Source organism: Tupaia chinensis, unplaced genomic scaffold, assembly GCF_000334495.1.
Source record: "Tupaia chinensis unplaced genomic scaffold, TupChi_1.0 Scaffold147123_1, whole genome shotgun sequence".
Taxonomy (NCBI): Eukaryota; Metazoa; Chordata; class Mammalia; order Scandentia; family Tupaiidae; genus Tupaia; species Tupaia belangeri.
The window spans coordinates 550,619-566,035 of record NW_006206975.1 but is presented as its reverse complement, the minus strand read 5'-3'; the positions used below and the strand labels follow the sequence as shown (position 1 = coordinate 566,035).

The 15,417-nt window shown below is 41.2% G+C and overlaps 1 protein-coding gene across 1 annotated transcript in view; it reads left to right on the top strand.

Annotated features, from left to right (window-relative positions):
• NAIP (NLR family apoptosis inhibitory protein) overlaps positions 1 to 15,417 on the top strand; it is a 50,058-nt gene that overhangs the window by 33,857 nt on the left and 784 nt on the right. The window contains exons 11-14 of the mRNA XM_014584569.2: positions 6,788 to 6,952; positions 8,524 to 8,676; positions 9,970 to 10,056; positions 11,677 to 11,841. Of these exons, the coding sequence (XP_014440055.1) occupies positions 6,788 to 6,952; positions 8,524 to 8,676; positions 9,970 to 10,056; positions 11,677 to 11,841 (570 nt within the window). The remainder of the gene's footprint in view (positions 1 to 6,787; positions 6,953 to 8,523; positions 8,677 to 9,969; positions 10,057 to 11,676; positions 11,842 to 15,417) is intronic.

Genomic DNA, 15,417 nt, shown 5'->3' with positions numbered 1-15,417 from the left:
CTCAAGGCACATGCCAGGCATGTGTGTGGGCACATGCCCCAAAATCTTGTTAGGATGGAGGAATGAAGGGGAATAGATTGCAGCATGACCACACCTTGCTGTGGCGAGGGGGGTGCTTGCTTCCTCTTCCTCTCTGATTCTTGGGCAAGGGCATGCACCTTCTAGCAAGTTAAAAATAAAAGCAAAAGGGATGAGCAGTTAGCATAATGGCTATGTTGCTGGACTCCCATGTAGTCGACTGCAGTTTGCGTCCCGGACCCAGTGGCTTATACTCATGCTGGGCGCGTGTGCATGTGTGCCCAAGATCGCGAGAGGAGAATGGAGAAGAAGGGATTGCGGCATGGCCATCCCCCCTGGGGGGTGATTTCTCGCTTTCTGTCTCTATGATCACCCAGAAAGCCTGTTATTGTTGAGGAGCATCCAGGTGTCAATAAAAGGAAATAAAAGGCCACCCAGAGCAGATTTATCGGTCCTGAAAACATGTTTGGACACATCACAAGCACCAACCATAGATCAGGAATATGCTTCTGCCTTTGAATCTGTGAATGAATGGGAGCAAAATATAACTGAAAAAGAGGAGAACATAAAGAGTTTTCTGGATATTCAGCGCATGGCACCCCTGGACATCAGTTCTGGCTATTGGAAACTTTCTCCAAAGCAGTACAAGATTCCCCTTCTGGAAGTCCACGTGAGTGACACGGATGCTGTAGAGCAGGAGATGCTCCCAGCTCTGATGGCCATATGCTCAGCTTCACAGCACATTGAACTCCACCTCAGCTCCAGCAGAGGAGTTATTGAAAGCATCCGCCCAGTTCTTGAGCTGTATAAAGCCTCTGTCATCAAGTGCCGCATAGACAGGTTTGATCTCAGTGCAGCAGAACAACGATTGCTTCTCACCTTGCCTTCCCTGGAATCTTTTGAAGTCTTGGGGACATCCCAAGGTATCCAAGGTATATGTAAATATTTTTAAATGATTATTCTAACATATAATTTTATTTTATCATTCTCAGTTTTAGGTACATTAAAACTTCTCAAGGCACATGCCAGGCATGTGTGTGGGCACATGCCCCAAAATCTTGTTAGGATGGAGGAATGAAGGGGAATAGATTGCAGCATGACCACACCTTGCTGTGGCGAGGGGGGTGCTTGCTTCCTCTTCCTCTCTGATTCTTGGGCAAGGGCATGCACCTTCTAGCAAGTTAAAAATAAAAGCAAAAGGGATGAGCAGTTAGCATAATGGCTATGTTGCTGGACTCCCATGTAGTCGACTGCAGTTTGCGTCCCGGACCCAGTGGCTTATACTCATGCTGGGCGCGTGTGCATGTGTGCCCAAGATCGCGAGAGGAGAATGGAGAAGAAGGGATTGCGGCATGGCCATCCCCCCTGGGGGGTGATTTCTCGCTTTCTGTCTCTATCTCTCTCTGTCTCTGTCTGGCGAACGCACGCACCCTATAGCAAAAACAAACAAACAAACAAACAAATTTTAAAAGCTCTCCAAAAATAAAAGCAAAACAAAAAGTAATAAACAAACAAAAAAAACTTTTGAAGAAATGAGACTTGCTGATTGGATAGTATAAAACCTTCAATAAGTTTTTTGTTTTTTCTCTTTGTTTTTGTTTTTTTTTTTTGTCAGTAGTGTAAATTAGTAAAAGGCTCCTGAATATTAGAATGGTTTTCAGATAACCCAGATAAAATTAATAAAAGCTGAGGACAGCAGATGGCATAGTGGTTGCATCACTGGACTCCCACATGGCCGATTGCAGTTCAATTCCTGGACCTGGTGGCTTGAAACTCATACCAGGCGCATATGCATGTGTGCCCAAGGTCTCAGGAGGAGAAGGGATTATGGTGTGGTCATCCCCCTAAGTCCGATATCTTACTTTGCTTCTCACTGTCTTTGTCTCTCTCTCTCTCTAGTGAGAACATGTATCATATCCTAAGACAAAAACCTCTTAAAGAGAAAAATTAATGAAAGCTTGTAGGCATGAACTACTTATGTTTTCTAAGCTACCAGGTCTGGGACTTGAACTGTACAGTCAGCCATGTGGGATCCAGCTGCCTTAATCACCACACCAGTGGCTGGCCCTATTTCTGTGTTAACTTCTCTAAGCAATAGTTGATCATTTTCAGTATGAATTTTACTCATCTTTCATTAAATTTATTCCTAGGGATTTATGGTTTTTGATATTATTGTAAATGGTATTTAAAACTGTTGCTAGAGGGACCAGCAGATGGTGTAACAGTTATGTCTCTGGACTCCCATGTAGTTGACCATGGTTCAAGACCTGTACCCAGCGGCTTAAAACTCAGGCCAGGTGCACATGTGTGTGTGTGCCCAAAATCCTGAGAGAAGAATGGAGGAGAAGGAACTGTGGCATGGCCATTCCCCCTGGGGGATGCTTTCTAACTTTATGTCTTTCTGGCGAGCACACACGCCCTATAGCAAAAATCTCTCTATTAAAAAAAAATTGTTGCTAGTATACCTTTTGGTTTTCAGCAGTTTGTTATGTACCTAAGGGTTGGCTTTGTTTTGTATATCTTCCTTGAGAGTCACTGAGCTGTTTTTTTTTTTTTCTTTTTAAACTATGGGTTAATTTTTATTATCAAATTTAGAAATTTTTTTTCAAGTACTTTTATCATGGTAAAATATACATAGCAAAAGTAACCATTTTAATCATTTCTAAGTGTACAGTTCAGTGACACTGCATATATTCAGATGGTTGTACAACCACGTCCACTATCAAGTTCCAAAATCTTTTCATCATCCCAAACAGAAACTCTGTACCAATTTAACAATAACTCCTCCTTCCCACCAGCCCCTGGTAACCTCTATTTTATCAATACTTTCCTTTTCTAAAAATTTTTTTGAAATTTATTTATGTCAGAGTTTGTGTATGTGCATATAAGAGTGAGAGAAAGAAAAAGTAAGAGAGATGAACACCCTCTATAGTGTCTGGTCATGCTGTGATCCACTTTACTGATCCACTTCCCTTAGTTCTTCAGTCATCAGTTCTTGGGTATTCATGTGTGCCTGGTGTGTTTCAGGCTGACCAGGTTGGGGATTCAAGCTGTGATCACCATATGGGGTCCAGCTTCTCTCAACCCTATTCTACTTTCTGTCTTTATAAAGTTGTCTATTCTAGATTTTTTTTTAATAAGTGGGATCATATGTTTGTTTTTTTCTGCCTAATTTATTTCACTTTGCATAATGTTTTCAAACTTGATCATGTTGTAGCAGGTATCAGAACTTTATTCTTTTTTTTTTTTCCCTATAGGGAATATGCACTTGCCAGAGAGTGTCAGAGAGAGAGAGAGAGAGAGGGAGGAGAGGAGAGAAAATGATAAATCACCCACTGGAGGGATGGCCACACAGGAATCACTTCTCATTCTCCTCTTAGGATTTTGGGTACACATGCACACAAACCTGGTGGGGTTTTCAAGCCACTGGGTCTAAGACTTGAGCTGCACAGCTGGCTACGTAGGATCCAGCCACCTTAATCACCATGCCATTGGTTGGCCCTATTGCTTTTTTTTTTTTTTTTAGAGGTTTTGTCATAGGGTGCACGTGCTCCCCAGAGAGAGAGACAGAATCAGTGAGAGGGAAAGTGAGAAACCATCCCCAGGGAGAATGGCCACATTACAATCCCTTCTCCTCCATTCTCCTGGGATTTTGGACATGCACACACATGTACCAGGTGTGATTTTCAAGTCGCTGGGTCCAGGACTTGAACCATGGTCGACCATGTGGGAGTCTAGCAAGATAACAACTGTGCCACTTGCTAGTGCATAGCCCTATTGCTTTTAATAGCTGAATAATATTTCTCTTTATGTATAGATCATATTTTATATACCCATTCATCTGTTAATGGACACTTGGGTTATTTCCACCTTTCTAGCTTATGTGAATAATGCTATGATGAACATTAACATTACAAGTACCATCTGATTGAGTCCCTGTTTTTGAATGTTTTGGTGCATACCTTTAAGTAGAATTGCTGGTTTATATGGTAATTTATGTTTAATTTTTTGAGGAATTTCCAAACTGTGTCCATTGTGGCTGTACCATTTACATTTTCACCAGCAATGTATGAGGGTTTCGATTTCTTATCAACATTTGTTATTTTCTGTTTTGTCCTGTTTTATTTTGATTTTCATAAAGCCATTCTAGTAAAGGTGAGGTGGTATCTCATTGAGATTTTTTTTTTTTTTGAGAGGTTTTTGCTCTAGGGCACGTGTGCTCGCCAGAAAGACAGAGAGAGACTGAGAGACAGAAAGCGAGAAATCACCCCCCAGAAGGGATGGCCACACTGCAATCCCTTCTCCTTCATTCTCCTCTTGGGATCTTGGGCATGCACGCACATGCGCCTGGCGTGAGTTTAAGCCACTGGGTCCAGGACTCGAACTGTGGTTGACCACATGGGAGTTCAGCGACATAGCCATTACGGTAACTGCTGGTCCCTCATTGAGGTTTTGATTTACATTTCTGTGATAACTTAATGATGTTGAGCATCATTTTATGTGCTCATAATGACTGTATATCTTCTTTGGAAAAATATCTATTCAAGTCTTTTTGTCCATTTTTTAACTGAGTTTTTTTTTGTTGTTGTTGAGTTGTAAGAGTTTTTGTATATTCTGGATATTAAATCTATAAGAGACATTTTCGAATAAATTTTCTCACATTCCATAGATTACCGTTTTACTTTTTTTATATGTCTTTTTCTTTTTAAGAGAGATTTTTGCTATAGAGCATGTGTGCTCACTGGAGAGGCAGAGAGAGACAAGAGACAAAAAGTGAGAAATCACCCTCCAGGGGGATGTCCTCATCGTAGTCCCGTCTCCTCCATTCTCCTTTTGGGATTTTGGGCACATAACACACACACACCCAGGATGATTTTCAAGCCTCCAGATCTGGGACTTAAACCATGGTTGACCATGTGGGAGTTCAGTGACATAATAATCATTATGCCATCTGCTAGTGCCTATATATCTTTTTTTCTTTTTTTAGCGAGATTTTTGCCATAGGGTGTGTGTGCTTGTCAGAGAGACAGAAAGTGAGAAATCACCCCCAAGGTGGGTGGCCATGCTGCAGTCCCTTCTCCTCCATTCTCCTCTTGGGATTCTGGGCATGCACGCACACGTGCCCAGTGTGAGTTTTAAGCTGCTGGTTCTAGGATTCCGGGTCCACTACGTGGGAGTCCAGCTATGTAACCATTCCACCATCTGCTGGTCCCTCCCCATATGTCTTTTAATTCATAAAAGTTGTAAATTTTGATGCAGTCCAATTTAAAATATTTTTTTCTTTTGTTACTAGTGCTTTTGCTGTCATGTCTAAGAAATCGTCAAATCCGAGGTCATAAACGTCTATTTTTATGTTTTTATCTAAAAGTTGTATGCTTTTAGCTAGTATATTCAGATAGTTGATCTAATTTGAGTTAATTTTTAATATGGTAGGAAATAAGAACTCAACCTCATTATTTTTTTAGAATTATTTATTTAATTTTATTATTTCAACTTGACCAGACTGAGAGAGAGGGAAAGTAAGAGAGCAAGTCTCCAGGTCTAGGACTCTAACTGCAGTTGGCCATGTGGGAATCCAGAGCCCCAGCCACCATGCCATCTGCTAGCCCCAGTTTCATTATTTTGCAATTGCAAAGCCGGTTGTCCCCACACCATTTGTTGAAGGCATCTCACTTATTTTTGTGAGTCCAGAGAGTAGGACAGGGTCTCTCATATGGTACATAGTCAGTAATTGCTGCAAATAGCAATGTCTTCATATACAGAGTCTTCAAAAAGTTCATGAAAACTATGAACTTTAAACTATTATTTAAAAACTATGCATATATATCAAGATTTTACTTGGGACCAGCAGTTAGCATAATGGCTATGTCGCTGAACTCCCACGTAGTCGACCACGGTTCGAATCCAAGATTTGGTGGCTTAAACTCATGCCGGGTGCGTGTGCATGCGTGCCCAAGATCTCAAGAGGAAAATGGAGAAGAAGGGAGTGCGCCATGGCCATCCCCCCTTGGGGGGGGCGGTGATTTCTCACTTTCTGTCTCTCTGTCTCTCTCTTTCTGGCAAGCACACGTGCCCTATAGCAAAAGCCTCTCAAGAAAAAAAAAAAAAAAGAAAAGATTTTACTTTGCACTGCAATAAACTTGTACTTAAATTCCACTTTCTATGAACTTTTTAAAGCCCTTTCATATGTACTTTTAAAAAAATGTTTTGGGGAGGGATCAGCACTTGGCGTAATGGCTATCACTGGTCTCCCATGTTGTTGACCGTGATTCAATTCCTGGATCCAGTGGCTTAAACTCATGCTGGGCATGTGTGCATGCACAAGATTCCAAGAAGAGAATAGAGAATGGAGGAGAAGGGATTGCAGCATGGCCATCCCCCTGGGGGGTGATTTCTTACTTTCTGTCTCTCTCTCTCTCTGTCTTTCTGGTGAGCTCACGTACCCTATAGCAAAAACCTCTAAAAAAAATGTTTCAGTTGACCAGCAGGTGGCATGGTGGTTAAGGCACTGAAGACTCTCACGTGGCTGAACGTGGTTTGAGTCCTGGACTTAGTAGCTTGCTTTCTCACTTTCTCTCTCTCTCTGGTCAAATTAAACTAAGTGGATGAATAAATAAATAAATAATAATTCTAAAAAAAATATTTCATGGTATTTAAAGGTTTTTCATTGGAAAATGTTAAAATAGCTGGATGAATCAAAATGATAGTTCCAAAAGTTCCATTTATAACTATTTAGATTAAAAATGGGAAACTGTATGCTTCTTTCCAGAAATAATTCCTAATTTGGACAAGTTCTTGTGCTTGAAAGAACTGTCTTTGAATCTGGATGACAGTATAAATGTTTTTCCAGTCATTCCTGAAGAATTCTCAAACCTCCACCATATGGATAAATTATCAATTCAAATTTCAGCTGGTTGTGATCCTTCTAAACTTGGTAAGGATGATGAACATTGTTTTCTTGTTTTGTATTAGTTAAAAAAAAAAAACTTGGTCAATAATTTATTTAAGAGTTAAAACTTTTGTGGAACTGAAGGTGCAGACTATACTTATAGTAAATTATGACAATAGTATTCTTTCTCATTAAGAAGAAATCAAGAGACCGGGGCTAGCAGGGGGTTAAGGTGCTGGTCTCCCACATGCCTGACTACAGTTCAAGTCTTGGGCCTAGAGGCTTGTTCTCTCACTTTCTCTCTCCTTCTCTTGTCAAATTAAATAATAATAATAATAATGAATAAAATTAAATAAATATTTTTTTAAAAAAATCAAGAGGCCTGTCTGTGATTATTGAGCCTCTGCTATATGCTAGGAATTGTTCTAAGCCTTTTACAAAGATCAACTCATTTAATCTTTGTATCTGTCTTATGAAATAAGGGATTATTATTTTTGGCATTTTACAGCTGGGAAAATAGAGACATAAAGAGGGTAAGTGATTCAAACACAAGAATTTTGTGAGCTCTTAACTCTGAGAAGCTGCCTCTCCAAAATAGTTTGTTTTATGTAAGTTTTTATTTTGTTTTTGTTTAAGATGTTCTTACATTGCAACTTACAGATTTGCCTGCTCAGGAGGAAAGAATCCTGTTGACTGGTAGCAATTGGAAACATTTCCATTTCTCAACAGCCTGTCCTCATGTGGACAACCTGTGCAGACATCTCTCTTAAATACATCATTTAGCAAAATGACTTGGGCATCACCATTTCTTGATTTTTCAAGAGATATTTTTGTTTTTATTTTCTTTTTTAGAGAAATTTTTGGTATAGGGTGCTTGTGCTCTCTGGAGAAACAGAAAGCAAGAAACACACACACACCCTCAGGGGGATGGGCCACATTGCAATCCTGTCTCTTCCATTATCCTCTCATGATTTTAGGCATGCACGCACCTGCACCCAGTGTGAGTTTCAAGTTGCTGGGTCTGGGACTCAAACTGTGGTCAGCCATACGGGAGTCTAGTGATACAGCCATTACACCATCTGCTGGCCCCATCACCACTATTTCTGAATTGAGTATATACTGAATACTAAAGACTGAAGAAATGTAAAACTTGATGCAATTGACATGCAGAGTTGCATGAAACAATTCCTTGAAACTGAAGCTGTAAGTAGTAGTTTTCTTGCTTTTGTCAGCAATTTTCGCATCATGTTTAGGTTTTGCTTCAAAGCTGTCATGTCTCTTATTTATTTTTTTTTATAGAATTCTTGTTGTGTAAATGTCATGTAAAAGCTTAGTGACATTAGGATGCTAAAGCTGAAGTGACTTTACTGGGCCAATGCCCTTATTTTGTAGATGAGAAAACTGATCTCCAGAGAGCTCAGTAACTTGTCCAAGTTCATGTCACTCACTAGTCATTTGCAGATCCTGAACTGAACCCAAAGTAGCCTGATTCTTAGGTCATTACATTGTGATGTTTGCTTTAGTTGAGTTGTTGAAACAAAATAATAAATTACATAGATGATTTTAATAAAATTTGTTGTCACCTCTAATTTCTGAAAATCCTTGCTATTTTACAGTGAAATTGATTCAGAATTCTCCAAACCTTCGTGTTTTCCATCTGAAATGTTACTTCTTTTCGGAGTTTGAGTTTCTCACAACAGCACTTGCTTCCTGCAAAAAACTGCAAGAAATAAAGTTTTCTGGGCCATTTTTTAAACCTTCTCCATTTGGTAAGAGCTTTAATTTTTAAATGTTGATATAAGATACTTCTGTGGACAGAGTCATATTAAGCACTCTTTAAAAAGAGCCATATTTGGGACCAGCACTTAGTGTAATGGCTATGTCACTGGACTCCCAAGTAGTCGATTGCCGTTCAAGTCCTAGACCCGGTGGCTTAAACTCACGCCAGGCGCATGTGCATACATGCCCAAGATCCCGAGAGAAGGGATTGCGGCGTGGCCATCCCCTCTTGGGGGTAGGGCACGTGTGCTCACCAGAAAGACAGAGACAAACAGCCACAAAGTGAGAAACCACCCCTCAGGGGGGATGGCCACGCTATCCCTTCTCCATTCTCCTCTCCGGATCTTGAGCATGCACACACACACGCCCCGTGTGAGTTTAAGCCACCAGGTCCAGGACTCGAACTGTGGTTGACTACATGGGAGTCCAGTGACATAGCCATTATGCCAACTGCTGGTCCCCAAAAAAGAGCCATATTTTGGGCCAGAAGATGATGTGGCAGTTAAGACATTGGATCCCACACATGGCCAACTGGTTGGTTCCAGTCTCAGACCCAGCAGTTTGAAAAACATGCCAGGCCAGTGTACATGCATGCCCTAAATCCTGAGAGAACAATGAAGGAGAAGGGGTTGTGGGATAGCCATCCCCTCTGGGGGTGATCTCTCACTTTCCTTCTCTCTCTGTCTGTCTCTTATCCTCTGGGGAGCACATGAGCCCTATGGCAAAACTCTTTAAAAAAAAAAAAAATCTTTTAAAACTGCAATTGAAAATAAAGAATAAAACTACTGTAACAAAACTACTAAACTTTAAAATTCTGTAAACTTCATAGAATTTTAAACTTCCTAGTTCACAGAATTATTTTCTGAGCAAAATTTGTTTTACTTAGTCGTACTAATTCAATCTGAATTAATATATTAATTTCTATTAATTTTAAAACACTCTTTAGGGGGACCAGCAGATGGCATAATGACTACATCACTGGACTCCCATGTAGTCGACTGCGGTTTGAGTCCCAGACCTGGTGGCTTAAACTCATGCCAAGCACATGTGTGTGCATGCCCAAGATCCCAAAAGGAGAAGGGATTGTGGTGTGGCCATCCACCTGGGGGGTGATTTCTCGCTTTCTGTCTGTCTCTCTCTGTCTTTCTGCCGAGCTCACACACCCTATAGCAAAAACCTCTCCAAAAGCAAAACAAAACAAAACAAAAAACTCTTTAAAGATGTTACTCTTTGTTAGAGGAGCTGTTGCTGACATAACTAAATTTCTACTTTCCCTTTCACAGTCACCATTTTGCCAAGTTTTGTTTCTCTGAAGATATTAAATCTCAATCAACAACAATTTCCTGATAAGGAAACAGCTGAAAATTTTGGTATGTTTAAAAGACAGTGATTTTTACTTATTCTTTGTTCTCCTAGTAGAGAAGAAAAAGAAGATATATATTAGTTGCCCTGGCTCATTAGAAGGAATGGACAGTGATGCCCATGTTTTGTTTTTTAATTTAAAATGTATTTCTTAGCGGACCAGCAGTTGGTGTAATGGCTATGTCACTGGACTCCCATGTAGTCGACTGCGGTTTGAGTCCCAGACCTAGCGGCTTAAACTCATGCCAGGTGTATGTGCATGCATGTCCAAGATCCTGAGAGGAGAATGAGAAGGGATTGCGGTGAGGCCATCCCTCCTGAGGGGTGATTTCTCGCTGTCTGTCTCTGTTTCTCTCTGTTTTTTGGGCGAGCACACGTACTCTATAGCAAAACCCTCTCATAAATAAATAAATAAATAAATAAAATGTATTTCTTGGGACCAGCAGGTGGTGTAGTGGTTAAGGGGCTGTATTCTTACATGCATGACCACGGTTTGAGTCTAGGACCCAGAGGCTTGACAGTTATACCCTGTGTGTGTATGTGTTTGCCCAAAATCCTGAGAGAAGAATGGAGGAGAAGAAATTGTGGCATGGCCACCCCCTGGGGGGTGACTTCTCACTTTCCCTTCCTCTGCCTTTCTTTCCCTGGTGAGTGTGTATGCCCTATAGCATGGTGAGGGCTGTGGTGGCAGAGGCAGATTGGGGGCTGAGAAGGTGGCTGGCATAGATCACAGGCTGATTAAGTAAGTAGCACCTTAAGTTAATGAGAGCCACATCTCCTCACTATTGGAGAAGGAAGTTACAAATCTTGAAATTGGGAGACTAGAACACTTTGAGGTGTTGGGTTAGAATTGGAAATATTTGTGAGGCCTCATATGGTCTTTAAACCTATAAACAAAGAGCGATAGAGCTATACACATCTGTAGATGTCCATAGAGCTATCTACACACATAACGGGTTTCTCAGCTCAGACCACTGAGACTAGGAAGCACTCTAGCAGCCATGAACACATCAAGTGCCCAGATCTTGATTTCCAATTACCACCCTCCCTTAAAGGAACCAGGGTCCTTGACAAAATGACTGAATCAAGAACTGACACAGGGAAAGTAAAAGATAAACCTAGAACATTGTTTTATGCAGCCAAGTGTTTAAAATATTTCAGTTTATGAGGACTCAAAGGTAATGAACTTTCTAGTGAGCAAGTAGCCCATAATGCGACGTGCCAACGAGGTGTCAAGGTGGAAAGGAAGGTTGTGAGAATGTGGACTCTGCTGGGGGCAGATGTGGAAATCAGTGAGAGTGACAGTGGGAGGCTGGGATGGGAAGGAAGTGGACTGAAGCACTGAAGAACCAGGAGCATAACCTGCAACCAGTAGAAGCTTTATTCTAAAACAGGAAATGAAGATGAAACAGGCAGCTCTGACTTCAGGACAGGAGACACTGGCGTGAGAGGGTGGGAGCATCTGGACGGAGCAACAAGAATCAGAGTGTATGCTGACTGCTTTCTTTTGCCGTGGGCCTCTGTGCTACTGGGGCCTCTTGAACTATGTGTGATTTTTAGGCTCTAGATTATCAGAGAACAAAGAGCACAGGACACTGGAGAATAGCTCTTTCTGTCTCTTCTGATAGCCTACACATTAGGTTTTCTTCATAACCTGGAAGAACTGATCCTTCCTACTGGCGATGGGATTTGTCAAGTAGCCAAACTGATCATCCAGCAGTGTCAGAAGCTTCAGTGGCTCCGAGTTCTCTCTTTTTCCCAGACATTGAATGATGACAGCGTGATGGAAATTGGTGAGCTACCCCCAGAAAAAAGGGTTTGAGTTTGTGTGGAAGCCAGTGGTATTACTCAATTTTCTGTTGTAAAATGTTTATAAGAACATTGGTCCTTCTAAAATTTTTCGACTTATTTCCTCATTTTTGTTGTCATATTCTTCCCCCTAGTGTCCGTCTTTTTAAAAAAATTACTTATTTAATTTTATTTATTCATTCATTTACTTTAATTTGACCAGAGAAAGACAGACACACAGAGAGAAAGTGAGAAAGCAAGCCAGCAGGTCCAGGACTTGAACTATGCTCAGCCATGTGGGAGTGTCCAGCACCTTAACCACCATGTCACCTGCTGGCCCACCCCCTAATGTCCTACTATGGATTTAGGTTGATTCTGGTCAGATCTGGAAGTGCAAGGAGTACCTCAGTGCCATGAAGGCTATGTAAGCCCTCAAGTTTGTGCATTTGGCACCTGGTGTTTTCGACATCAAAAGTACTCCTTTTTAGAGAACTTTTTTCTAAAATTGAAAATTCATATATATAAAAAAATACAGAAATCATGTGTACAACTGGAACCTGCAGTTGGCGTAATGGTTATGCTGGTGGACTCCCATGTATTCGACCACGGTTTGAGTCCCAGACCTGGTGGCTTAAACTCATGCCAGGTGCGTGTGCGTTTGTGACCAAGATCCCAAGAGGAGAATAAAGAAGGGATTGCGGCGTGGCCATTTCTCCTGGGGGGTGATTTCTCGCTTTCTATCTCTCTGTCTCTCTCTGTCTGTCTGGCGAGCGCACATGCCCTAAAGCAAAAACCTCTCAAAAAAAAAAAAAATAGAAAGAAAGAAAAAGAAAAGAAAAAATCATGTGCACAGCTTAACAAAGGTTCATATGATCATAATTGAAGGGTTTTCTTTTGTTTCTTCTTACAGGGTCTTACTGTGTCACAATCCTGCCTTAGCCTTTTTGAGTTGCTGGGGTTATAGCTCTCATTGGCCCTTAGGTTGGTCTAGGAATTGAACCCAGGCCTCCCATGTGGTCCCAGCTTGTGGAGCACAGTGTCTTGGCAGTGTGTGCCGCTGTGACTGGGCCACATTCTTGAAAATGTTGTTACTCATACTTTGATAACAATCAAGCCAGATTAAAATATAGACTATTGGGGACCAGCAATTGGCGTAATAGCTATGTCACTGGACTCCCACGTAGTCGACTGTGGTTTAAGTCCCGGACCTGGTGGCTTGAACTCATTCCGGGGGACTGTGTGTGCATGCCCAAGATCCTGAGAGAAGAATGGAGGAGAAGCCATTGCAGTGTGGCCATCCCCACTAGGGGGTGATTTCTCGCTTTCTGCCTCTCTGTCTCTTTCTGGCAAGTGCACGTGCCCTATAGCAAAATCCTCTCAAAAATAAACAAACAAACAAACAAATAAATAATTGGCCAAGTTTTTTAAAAACTAATATACACATCACTGCTGTGCCACTGAGCCAGCTTATATCTATTTTAAAATTTGTTCTTTTTTGTTTCTCAAGATATATATTACCTCTTATTCTCCTTTCTTGCTCCATTTATTAGCTCATTTCCCCCATCTGTTAGCTTATTAGTATACACTTTTTTTAAAGAATTGTTTTATTTAACTTTATTTATGTATTTATTTATTTATTTTAATTTAACCAGAGAGGGACAGAGCGAGAGTGAAAGCAAGAAAGCAAGCCACCAGGTCCAGGACTTGAACCATAGTCAGCCATGTGGGAGTCCAGCTGAAGTTACCAACTTACTCAGGACACACCTGAAGACACTCTCTCAGTATAGAGGCGCTAGATTTTCAGTACAGCGCCTCAAAACTCAATCCAGGAGTGAAACCAAACCTAACCTTTGCCCAAATTAGGAAAGAGGTCTAACAATTATAATAATAATAATAAAAAAACTCTGCTAAGTTCCCAAATCAAATTCAACCTATCCACTAATTGAGAGCTTACTCTGTGCCAGGCCCTCATCTCCTTCAGAGCCCTTAGTCTCAACGGGGACCCCTTCTGGACACCAGGTAGAGGCACAGTAGCAGACAGAGAGAGGACATGGTTTTAGAATGGCACGTCCCCTTCTCTGTAAAAGAGAGGCGGCCACAATCTGTGAAGTCCCTTGTAGCTTGGCCTGTCTATTAGGGATGCTGGTTTCACACATGTCCTTCTAGGAGACTGAAGGAGAAGCCCAGATGTGTCCAGAATGGCACAAGTTTTACAGAAAAAGTAGCTTAGTATTCAGTTTTGTTTCTATGGTTTCTGCTTTTCCTTGGATTTTGGCCAGGGGGCTCTTCATTAATCCATCTGCTCCTTGAGGCTTTTAAGGAGACATTTCAAAAAATATTCTACTGGGCATTTCCTAGTTTTATTGGTGGTGGTGATGGTGGGAGAAGAGATTGGTTTAAGTCACCTTGCCTACCATTGTTGAAATAGAAGTCCTTATGATTCTGGGACCACAGATGGTGTAAGGTTATGTCACTGAACTCCCACGTAGTCGACTGTGGGGAGTCCTGGACCTGACAGCTTAAAACACGCTGGGTGCGTGCATGCATGCCCAAGATTCTGAGAGGAGAAGGGATTGCTGGTGGCCATACACCCTGGGTAGTGGTTTCTTGCTTTCTGTCTCTCTGTCTCTTTAGTGAGTACATTCACCCTATCACAAAAATTTCTCTCTTTTTTTTTTTTATTAATTCGCTTTATACCATCACAACATACAAATGAATTTTCCATCCAAAATACACTGTGCATTGGCTCAATCAAGCACATCCACATACATGTTCTCAGCAAATAATTTTCCAATTCTTAACGTCCTGCATACCTTGCCCTTTGTCTTGCCACCCCTGATTCCCCATCCCCCACCCTCTGCTATGTCCCATCTTCCTCCCCCATTGTCCCTGGCATCCATGGTTGCCCTCCATACCTTCCTCCCCCCCCAATTCAATTGTTCTGCCAATGAACTTAATTAGTCTAAATAAATCCATTAGCTAGCACAGCTGACACAAACCTACACATGTATCCAAGTCTGACCCTAGGCATAAACCCCAGTGAGTAGAATAAACATACTATAAAGTAGTACCCAGATGTGCCCACACAGCTCGCTGCAGTCATCAATGTGCTTTTTTTTTTTCCTCCTGCAACTTTCTTTTTCTTTTTTTTTTTATATTATATTACCTAACACTCATTCCCTGAGCATCATCACAACATACTAAATGTAGTTCCCCATCTAGGATAAACTGCATAGTGACTCAATCAAGCATGTTATCACCAACAATATTCCATTTCTACTTTCATACAATGTTTACATATATATATATATGTTTTTTATCCTATCTTTGACCCTCTGCCCTTTCCCCCTCTCCCATTACCCTATCTCTGCTATATACAGTTGTCTTCCAAGGGAGTTATTGAAAATGTAATACATGCAAGTAAAGGGAGAAGGGCCACAAGTTTAAAGTTTTCAACAATAGGGAACATAGATTCCATTCAAGGTTGGATCAAGGGTGGGTCTCGTGCGGATCCGCCATTGTAGGTGAGTCTCCATGGAATACAGTTCTAGGAAAGCGGTTCTGATAAGCAGAGATGATTA